Consider the following 12,954-nt stretch of genomic DNA (forward strand, 5'->3'; position numbering starts at 1 on the left):
TGTCAGGCCTCGCTAGTGGGGTCTGTCTACCCAGGACATTTCAATCAACTTATGTCACAGTGAGAGTGTGAGCACAAATTAGTGTATTTATATTATGGATCCCCATTAGCTCAGCTACTCTTCCTGGGGTTTATTATGGATCCCCATTAGCTCAGCTACTCTTCCTGGGGTTTATTATGGATCCCCATTAGCTCAGCTACTCTTCCTGGTGTTTATTATGGATCCCCATTAGCTCAGCTACTCTTCCTGGGGTTTATTAGAGATCCCCATTAGTTCCTGCCAAGGCAGCAGCTACTCTTCCTGGGGTTTATTATGGATCCCCATTAGCTCAGCTACTCTTCCTGGTGTTTATTATGGATCCCCATTAGTTCCTGCCAAGGCAGCAGCTACTCTTCCTGGGGTTTATTATGGATCCCCATTAGCTCAGCTACTCTTCCTGGTGTTTATTATGGATCCCCATTAGCTCAGCTACTCTTCCTGGGGTTTATTAGAGATCCCCATTAGCTCAGCTACTCTTCCTGGGGTTTATTATGGATCCCCATTAGCTCAGCTACTCTTCCTGGTGTTTATTATGGATCCCCATTAGCTCAGCTACTCTTCCTGGTGTTTATTATGGATCCCCGTTAGCTCAGCTACTCTTCCTGGGGTTTATTAGAGATCCCCATTAGCTCAGCTACTCTTCCTGGGGTTTATTATGGATCCCCATTAGTTCCTGCCAAGGCAGCAGCTACTCTTCCTGGGGTTTATTATGGATCCTCATTAGCTCAGCTACTCTTCCTGGTGTTTATTATGGATCCCCATTAGCTCAGCTACTCTTCCTGGTGTTTATTATGGATCCCCATTAGCTCAGCTACTCTTCCTGGGGTTTATTATGGATCCCCATTAGCTCAGCTACTCTTCCTGGGGTTTATTATGGATCCCCATTAGCTCAGCTACTCTTCCTGGGGTTTATTATGGATCCCCATTAGCTCAGCTACTCTTCCTGGGGTTTATTATGGATCCCCATTAGCTCAGCTACTCTTCCTGGGGTTTATTATGGATCCCCATTAGCTCAGCTACTCTTCCTGGGGTTTATTATGGATCCCCATTAGCTCAGCTACTCTTCCTGGGGTTTATTATGGCTCCCCATTAGCTCAGCTACTCTTCCTGGGGTTTATTATGGATCCCCATTAGCTCAGCTACTCTTCCTGGGGTCCAGCAAAATTAAGGCAGTTACACAATTTAAAAAACATTACAATACATTAATTTCAGAATTCACTACACACTATGTATTTGCCCTCAGGCTACTCCACTACCACATATCTACAACACTAAATGCATGTGTACCTGTCTGTATAGTAGTGAGTATGTTATTGTGTGTGTCTTCACCTGGACCAGGCTAAGCTAGCTAAGCCCCAGTATTTTCCCCCTGTGTGTGTAGCCACGGAGTACCATCTGGGCCTGCTGAAGGCGAAGCTAGCGAAGTACCGCGCCCAGCTGCTGGAACCGTCCAAGACCGCAGGAGCCAAAGGAGAGGGCTTCGATGTCATGAAATCTGGAGACGCACGTGTTGCTCTGATTGGCTTCCCCTCCGTCGGAAAGGTCAGATAGGAAACAGACTGAGCACGCTCACAACGTGTCCTCTAGTCCTGTGTGTTAACTCATGTCTCTGTCCTCTAGTCCTGTGTGTTAACTCATGTCTCTGTCCTCTAGTCCTGTGTGTTAACTCATGTCTCTGTCCTCGAGTCCTGTGTGTTAACTCATGTCTCTGTCCTCTAGTCCTGTGTGTTAACTCATGTCTCTGTCTCTGTCCTCTAGTCCTGTGTGTTAACTCATGTCTCTGTCTCTGTCCTCTAGTCCTGTGTGTTAACTCATGTCTCTGTCCTCTAGTCCTGTGTGTTAACTCATGTCTCTGTCCTCTAGTCCTGTGTGTTAACTCATGTCTCTGTCCTCTAGTCCTGTGTGTTAACTCATGTCTCTGTCCTCTAGTCCTGTGTGTTAACTCATGTCTCTGTCCTCTAGTCCTGTGTGTTAACTCATGTCTCTGTCCTCTAGTCCTGTGTGTTAACTCATGTCTCTGTCCTCTAGTCCTGTGTGTTAACTCATGTCTCTGTCCTCTAGTCCTGTGTGTTAACTCATGTCTCTGTCCTCTAGTCCACCTTCCTCAGTCTGATGACAGCAACAGCCAGTGAAGCAGCTTCCTATGAGTTCACCACCCTGACCTGTATCCCTGGAGTCATAGAGGTACATCCACCCCACACCACACCTCATAAACCACACACACCATACCACACACCACACACACCATACACCATACCACAACCTCATATACCACACACACCATACACCATACCACAACCTCATATACCACACACACCATACACCATACCACACTACACACCCCAAACACCATACCACACACACCATACCACACACCACACACTACACACCCCAAACCACACCACACACACCATACACCACACACCATACCACATACACCATACCACACGACACACCCCATACACCATACCCCACACCACACCTCATATACCACATACACCATACCACACACCACACACACCCCATAAACCATACCACACACCACACACACCATACCACACTACACACCCCAAACCACACCACCCACACCATACTATACACCATACCACACACACATACCACACACACCATACACCATACCACACCTCATATACCACACACACCATACACCATACCACACTACACACCCCAAACCACACCATACCACACACCACCCACACCATACCACACACACCATACACCATACCACACACCACACACACCATACACCATACCACACCTCATACCACACACACATACCACACACCACACACACCATACCACACACACATACCACACACACCATATACCACACCTCATATACCACACACACCATACCACACCACACACACCATACCACACCATACACCATACCACACTCCACACACACCATACCACACTACACACCATACCACACACACCATACACCATACCACACCACACACACCATACCACACACCACACAAACCACACCACACACACCATACCACACACACCAAACCACACCTCATATACCACACACACCACACCTCATACACCACACACACCAAACCACACACCACACACACCATACACCATACCACACTACACACCCCAAACCACACACCACACACACCATACACCATACCACACTACACACCCCAAACCACACACCACACACACCATACACCATACCACACTATACACCCCATACACCATACCACACCACACACCCCATATACCACATACCATACCACACCTCTTACACCACACACACCATACCATACCACACACACCATACCACACACACCATACCACACACACCATACACCATACCACACACACCATACACCATACCACACCTCATATAACACACACCATACACCACACCACACACTATACCACACACCCCATACCATACACCATACCACACACACTATACCATATACCATTCCACACACCCCATACCATTCCACACACCCCATATACCACACACCATACCACAACATACCATACCACAACATACCACACACCATACCATACCACACACCCCATATACTCCATACCATACCACACACCCCATATACTCCATACCACACCACACACCCCATATACCACACACCATATACCACACACCATACCACACCACACACCCCATATACCACACCATATACCACACACCATACCACACCACACACCCCATATACCACATACCACACCACACACCCCATATACCACACCACATACCATACCACACCTCATACACCACACACACCATACCACACACACCATACACCATACCACACCACACACACCATACCACACACAAACCACACCACACACACCATACCACACACACCAAACCACACCTCATATACCACACACACCACACCTCATACACCACACACACCAAACCACACACCACACACACCATACACCATACCACACTACACACCCCAAACCACACACCACACACACCATACACCATACCACACTACACACCCCAAACCACACACCACACACACCATACACCATACCACACTATACACCCCATACACCATACCACACCACACACCCCATATACCACATACCATACCACACCTCTTACACCACACACACCATACCACACACACACACCATACCACACACACCATACCACACACCATACCACACACACCATACACCATACCACACACACCATACACCATACCACACCTCATATACCACACACACCATACACCACACCACACACTATACCACACACCCCATACCATACACCATACCACACACACTATACCATATACCATTCCACACACCCCATACCATTCCACACACCCCATATACCACACACCATACCACAACATACCATACCACAACATACCACACACCATACCATACCACACACCCCATATACTCCATACCATACCACACACCCCATATACTCCATACCACACCACACACCCCATATACCACACACCATATACCACACACCATACCACACCACACACCCCATATACCACACCATATACCACACACCATACCACACCACACACCCCATATACCACATACCACACCACACACCCCATATACCACACCACATACCATACCACACCTCATACACCACACACACCATACCACACACACCATACACCATACCACACACCATACACCATACCACACACACACCATACCACACACACCATACACCATACCACACCTCATATACCATACACCATACCACACACACCATACACCATACCACACCTCATACACCACACACACCATACCACACACCATACACCATACCACACACACCATACCACAAACACCAGACCACACCTCATACACACACACACCATACCACGCACACCATACCACACACCACACACACCATACACCATACCACACACCATACACCATACCACAACTCATATATCACACACACCATACCACACCACATACACCATACCACACACACCATACCACACACACCATACCACACACACCATACCACAAACACCATACCACACACACCATACCCCACACACCATACACCATACCACACACACCATACCACATACACCATACCACACACACCATACACCATACCACACACACCATACACCATACCACAACTCATATACCACACACACCATACCACATACACCATATACCACACACCATACCACACCACACACCCCATATACCACATACCACACCACACACCCCATATACCACACCACATACCATACCACACCTCATACACCACACACACCATACCACACACACCATACACCATACCACACCACACACACCATACCACACACAAACCACACCACACACACCATACCACACACACCAAACCACACCTCATATACCACACACACCACACCTCATACACCACACACACCAAACCACACACCACACACACCATACACCATACCACACTACACACCCCAAACCACACACCACACACACCATACACCATACCACACTACACACCCCAAACCACACACCACACACACCATACACCATACCACACTATACACCCCATACACCATACCACACCACACACCCCATATACCACATACCATACCACACCTCTTACACCACACACACCATACCACACCACACACACCATACCACACACACCATACCACACACCATACCACACACACCATACACCATACCACACACACCATACACCATACCACACCTCATATACCACACACACCATACACCACACCACACACTATACCACACACCCCATACCATACACCATACCACACACACTATACCATATACCATTCCACACACCCCATACCATTCCACACACCCCATATACCACACACCATACCACAACATACCATACCACAACATACCACACACCATACCATACCACACACCCCATATACTCCATACCATACCACACACCCCATATACTCCATACCACACCACACACCCCATATACCACACACCATATACCACACACCATACCACACCACACACCCCATATACCACACCATATACCACACACCATACCACACCACACCACACACCCCATATACCACATACCACACCACACACCCCATATACCACACCACATACCATACCACACCTCATACACCACACACACCATACCACACACACCATACACCATACCACACACCATACACCATACCACACACACACCATACCACACACACCATACACCATACCACACCTCATATACCATACACCATACCACACACACCATACACCATACCACACCTCATACACCACACACACCATACCACACACCATACACCATACCACACACACCATACCACATACACCATACCACACCTCATACACCACACACACCATACCACGCACACCATACCACACACCACACACACCATACACCATACCACACACCATACACCATACCACAACTCATATATCACACACACCATACCACACCACATACACCATACCACATACACCATACCACACACACCATACCACACACACCATACCACACACACCATACCACAAACACCATACCACACACACCATACCCCACACACCATACACCATACCACACACACCATACCACATACACCATACCACACACACCATACACCATACCACACACACCATACACCATACCACAACTCATATACCACACACACCATACCACATACACCATACCACACACACACACCATACCACACCACATACACCACACCACATACACCATACCACACACACCATACCACACCACACACACCATACCACACACCATACCACACACACCATACACCATACCACACCACATACCATACCACATATACCATTCCACACACCCCATACCATACCACACACCCCATATACCACACATCATACCACACACCCCATATACCACACACCATACCATAACATACCACACACCCCATACCATACCACACACCCTATACCATACCACACACCCAATACCATGTACCATTCCACACAACCCATATACCACATACCACACCACATACCCAACACCATACCATACCACACACCCCATATACCCCACACCATACCGCACACCATACCACACACCCTACCATACCACACACCCCATATACTCCATACCACACCACACACCCCATATACATACACCACACCATATCACACACCACATATACCCCACAACATACCACACTCTATACCATACCACACACCCCATATACCCCACACCATACCACACACCCCATATACCACACACCCCATATACCCCACACCGTACCACACACCATACCACACACCCCATATACCACACACCGTACCACACACCATACCACACACCCCATATAACACACACCATACCATGCCACATATCATACACACTTACCATACCCCATATGCCCCACACCATACCACATAACATACACAACCCCACATACCATACAATACCACATACCATACCACACACCCCATATACACCACACCATACCACACCCCATAAACCACACCCCATACCACATAACATACACAACCCCACACACCATACCATACCACACACCCCATATATACCACACCCCATAAACCACACCCCATACCACATAACATACACACCCCCACATAGCATACCATACCACATAACATACACACCCCCACATACCATACCCCCACACCATACCACACCACACACCCCATATACCACACCCCATACCATACCATACCCCACACCACACACACCATACCATATACCACACCCCATATGCCACACCCCATACCATACCACACCCCATGTACCCCACACACACACCATACCACACACCATACCATACCACATGACATACACACCCCCACATACCATACCCCACACCATACCACACCATACACCCCATATACCACACCCCATATACCATACCCAATATACCACACACCATACCACATAACATACATACATAACATACATACCCCACCCCATACCACACACCCCATACCATACACCCCATATACCCCACTCCATACCACTCCATACCACACATACCACATAACATAACATATAACATAACATATACATATAACATACACATAACATACACATAACATACACATAACATACACAACCCCACATGCCATGGGGTTGTGGGGTCCATCCTGCAGTATAATGGAGCCAACATCCAGCTAACAGTAGTGTATATTAACCCATCCTGCATTATAATGGAGCCAACATCCAGCTGACAGTAGTGTATAATGACCCATCCTGTTGTCCTGCAGTATAATGGAGCCAACATCCAGCTGACAGTAGTGTATAATGACCCATCCTGTTGTCCTGCAGTATAATGGAGCCAACATCCAGCTGACAGTAGTGTATATTAACCCATCCTGTTGTCCTGCAGTATAATGGAGCCAACATCCAGCTGACAGTAGTGTATATTAACCCATCCTGCATTATAATGGAGCCAACATCCAGCTGACAGTAGTGTATAATGACCCATCCTGTTGTCCTGCAGTATAATGGAGCCAACATCCAGCTGACAGTAGTGTATAATGACCCATCCTGTTGTCCTGCAGTATAATGGAGCCAACATCCAGCTGACAGTAGTGTATAATGACCCATCCTGCAGTATAATGAAGCCAACATCCAGCTGACAGTAGTGTATAATGACCCATCCTGCAGTATAATGAAGCCAACATCCAGCTGACAGTAGTGTATAATGACCCATCCTGTTGTCCTGCAGTATAATGGAGCCAACATCCAGCTGACAGTAGTGTATAATGACCCATCCTGCAGTATAATGGAGCCAACATCCAGCTGACAGTAGTGTATAATGACCCATCCTGCAGTATAATGGAGCCAACATCCAGCTGACAGTAGTGTATAATGACCCATCCTGTTGTCCTGCAGTATAATGGAGCCAACATCCAGCTGACAGTAGCGTATAATAACCCATCCTGTTGTCCTGCAGTATAATGGAGCCAACATCCAGCTGACAGTAGTGTATAATGACCCATCCTGCATTATAATGGAGCCAACATCCAGCTGACAGTAGTGTATAATGACCCATCCTGTTGTCCTGCAGTATAATGGAGCCAACATCCAGCTGACAGTAGTGTATAATGACCCATCCTGTTGTCCTGCAGTATAATGGAGCCAACATCCAGCTGACAGTAGTGTATATTAACCCATCCTGTTGTCCTGCAGTATAATGGAGCCAACATCCAGCTGACAGTAGTGTATAATGACCCATCCTGCAGTATAATGAAGCCAACATCCAGCTGACAGTAGTGTATAATGACCCATCCTGTTGTCCTGCAATATAATGGAGCCAACATCCAGCTGACAGTAGTGTATATTAACCCATCCTGCAGTATAATGGAGCCAACATCCAGCTGACAGTAGTGTATAATGACCCATCCTGCAGTATAATGGAGCCAACATCCAGCTGACAATAGTGTATAATGACCCATCCTGTTGTCCTGCAGTATAATGGAGCCAACATCCAGCTGACAGTAGTGTATAATGACCCATCCTGTTGTCCTGCAGTATAATGGAGCCAACATCCAGCTGACGGTAGTGTATAATGACCCATCCTGCAGTATAATGGAGCCAACATCCAGCTGACAGTAGTGTATAATGACCCATCCTGCAGTATAATGGAGCCAACATCCAGATGACAGTAGTGTATAATGACCCATCCTGTTGTCCTGCAGTATAATGGAGCCAACATCCAGCTGACAGTAGTGTATAATAACCCATCCTGTTGTCCTGCAGTATAATGGAGCCAACATCCAGCTGACAGTACTGTATAATGACCCATCCTGCAGTATAATGGAGCCAACATCCAGCTGACAGTAGTGTATAATGACCCATCCTGTTGTCCTGCAGTATAATGGAGCCAACATCCAGCTGACAGTAGTGTATAATGACCCATCCTGTTGTCCTGCAGTATAATGGAGCCAACATCCAGCTGACAGTAGTGTATATTAACCCATCCTGTTGTCCTGCAGTATAATGGAGCCAACATCCAGCTGACAGTAGTGTATAATGACCCATCCTGTTGTCCTGCAGTATAATGGAGCCAACATCCAGCTGACAGTAGTGTATAATGACCCATCCTGCAGTATAATGAAGCCAACATCCAGCTGACAGTAGTGTATAATGACCCATCCTGCAGTATAATGAAGCCAACATCCAGCTGACAGTAGTGTATAATGACCCATCCTGTTGTCCTGCAGTATAATGGAGCCAACATCCAGCTGACAGTAGTGTATAATGACCCATCCTGCAGTATAATGGAGCCAACATCCAGCTGACAGTAGTGTATAATGACCCATCCTGCAGTATAATGGAGCCAACATCCAGCTGACAGTAGTGTATAATGACCCATCCTGTTGTCCTGCAGTATAATGGAGCCAACATCCAGCTGACAGTAGTGTATAATAACCCATCCTGTTGTCCTGCAGTATAATGGAGCCAACATCCAGCTGACAGTAGTGTATAATGACCCATCCTGCAGTATAATGGAGCCAACATCCAGCTGACAGTAGTGTATAATGACCCATCCTGCAGTATAATGGAGCCAACATCCAGCTGACAGTAGTGTATAATGACCCATCCTGTTGTCCTGCAGTATAATGGAGCCAACATCCAGCTGACAGTAGTGTATAATAACCCATCCTGTTGTCCTGCAGTATAATGGAGCCAACATCCAGCTGACAGTAGTGTATAATGACCCATCCTGCATTATAATGGAGCCAACATCCAGCTGACAGTAGTGTATAATGACCCATCCTGTTGTCCTGCAGTATAATGGAGCCAACATCCAGCTGACAGTAGTGTATAATGACCCATCCTGTTGTCCTGCAGTATAATGGAGCCAACATCCAGCTGACAGTAGTGTATATTAACCCATCCTGTTGTCCTGCAGTATAATGGAGCCAACATCCAGCTGACAGTAGTGTATAATGACCCATCCTGCAGTATAATGAAGCCAACATCCAGCTGACAGTAGTGTATAATGACCCATCCTGTTGTCCTGCAATATAATGGAGCCAACATCCAGCTGACAGTAGTGTATATTAACCCATCCTGCAGTATAATGGAGCCAACATCCAGCTGACAGTAGTGTATAATGACCCATCCTGCAGTATAATGGAGCCAACATCCAGCTGACAATAGTGTATAATGACCCATCCTGTTGTCCTGCAGTATAATGGAGCCAACATCCAGCTGACAGTAGTGTATAATGACCCATCCTGTTGTCCTGCAGTATAATGGAGCCAACATCCAGCTGACGGTAGTGTATAATGACCCATCCTGCAGTATAATGGAGCCAACATCCAGCTGACAGTAGTGTATAATGACCCATCCTGCAGTATAATGGAGCCAACATCCAGCTGACAGTAGTGTATAATGACCCATCCTGTTGTCCTGCAGTATAATGAAGCCAACATCCAGCTGACAGTAGTGTATAATGACCCATCCTGTTGTCCTGCAGTATAATGGAGCCAACATCCAGCTGACAGTAGTGTATAATGACCCATCCTGCAGTATAATGGAGCCAACATCCAGCTGACAGTAGTGTATAATGACCCATCCTGCAGTATAATGGAGCCAACATCCAGCTGACAGTAGTGTATAATGACCCATCCTGTTGTCCTGCAGTATAATGGAGCCAACATCCAGCTGACAGTAGTGTATAATAACCCATCCTGTTGTCCTGCAGTATAATGGAGCCAACATCCAGCTGACAGTAGTGTATAATGACCCATCCTGCATTATAATGGAGCCAACATCCAGCTGACAGTAGTGTATAATGACCCATCCTGTTGTCCTGCAGTATAATGGAGCCAACATCCAGCTGACAGTAGTGTATAATGACCCATCCTGTTGTCCTGCAGTATAATGGAGCCAACATCCAGCTGACAGTAGTGTATATTAACCCATCCTGTTGTCCTGCAGTATAATGGAGCCAACATCCAGCTGACAGTAGTGTATAATGACCCATCCTGCAGTATAATGAAGCCAACATCCAGCTGACAGTAGTGTATAATGACCCATCCTGTTGTCCTGCAATATAATGGAGCCAACATCCAGCTGACAGTAGTGTATATTAACCCATCCTGCAGTATAATGGAGCCAACATCCAGCTGACAGTAGTGTATAATGACCCATCCTGCAGTATAATGGAGCCAACATCCAGCTGACAATAGTGTATAATGACCCATCCTGTTGTCCTGCAGTATAATGGAGCCAACATCCAGCTGACAGTAGTGTATAATGACCCATCCTGCAGTATAATGGAGCCAACATCCAGCTGACAGTAGTGTATAATGACCCATCCTGTTGTCCTGCAGTATAATGGAGCCAACATCCAGCTGACAGTAGTGTATAATAACCCATCCTGTTGTCCTGCAGTATAATGGAGCCAACATCCAGCTGACAGTACTGTATAATGACCCATCCTGCAGTATAATGGAGCCAACATCCAGCTGACAGTAGTGTATAATGACCCATCCTGTTGTCCTGCAGTATAATGGAGCCAACATCCAGCTGACAGTAGTGTATAATGACCCATCCTGTTGTCCTGCAGTATAATGGAGCCAACATCCAGCTGACAGTAGTGTATAATGACCCATTCTGTTGTCCTGCAGTATAATGGAGCCAACATCCAGCTGACAGTAGTGTATAATGACCCATCCTGCAGTATAATGGAGCCAACATCCAGCTGACAGTAGTGTATAATGACCCATCCTGTTGTCCTGCAGTATAATGGAGCCAACATCCAGCTGACAGTAGTGTATATTAACCCATCCTGCAGTATAATGGAGCCAACATCCAGCTGACAGTAGTGTATAATGACCCATCCTGTTGTCCTGCAGTATAATGGAGCCAACATCCAGCTGACAGTAGTG

At 46.8% G+C, this 12,954-nt stretch overlaps 1 protein-coding gene across 1 annotated transcript in view; it reads left to right on the forward strand.

The window, feature by feature from the left end:
• The window catches only part of LOC135535730 (developmentally-regulated GTP-binding protein 2-like), a gene marked incomplete at its 3' end in the record, with an annotated part of 61,724 nt that overhangs the window by 2,498 nt on the left and 46,272 nt on the right, over window positions 1-12,954 (forward strand). Inside the window, exons 3-4 of the mRNA XM_064962161.1 lie at window positions 1,421-1,581; window positions 2,134-2,223. Of these exons, the coding sequence (XP_064818233.1) occupies window positions 1,421-1,581; window positions 2,134-2,223 (251 nt within the window). The remainder of the gene's footprint in view (window positions 1-1,420; window positions 1,582-2,133; window positions 2,224-12,954) is intronic.

The sequence above is a fragment of the Oncorhynchus masou genome, unplaced genomic scaffold (assembly GCF_036934945.1).
Source record: "Oncorhynchus masou masou isolate Uvic2021 unplaced genomic scaffold, UVic_Omas_1.1 unplaced_scaffold_506, whole genome shotgun sequence".
Taxonomy (NCBI): domain Eukaryota; kingdom Metazoa; phylum Chordata; class Actinopteri; order Salmoniformes; family Salmonidae; genus Oncorhynchus; species Oncorhynchus masou.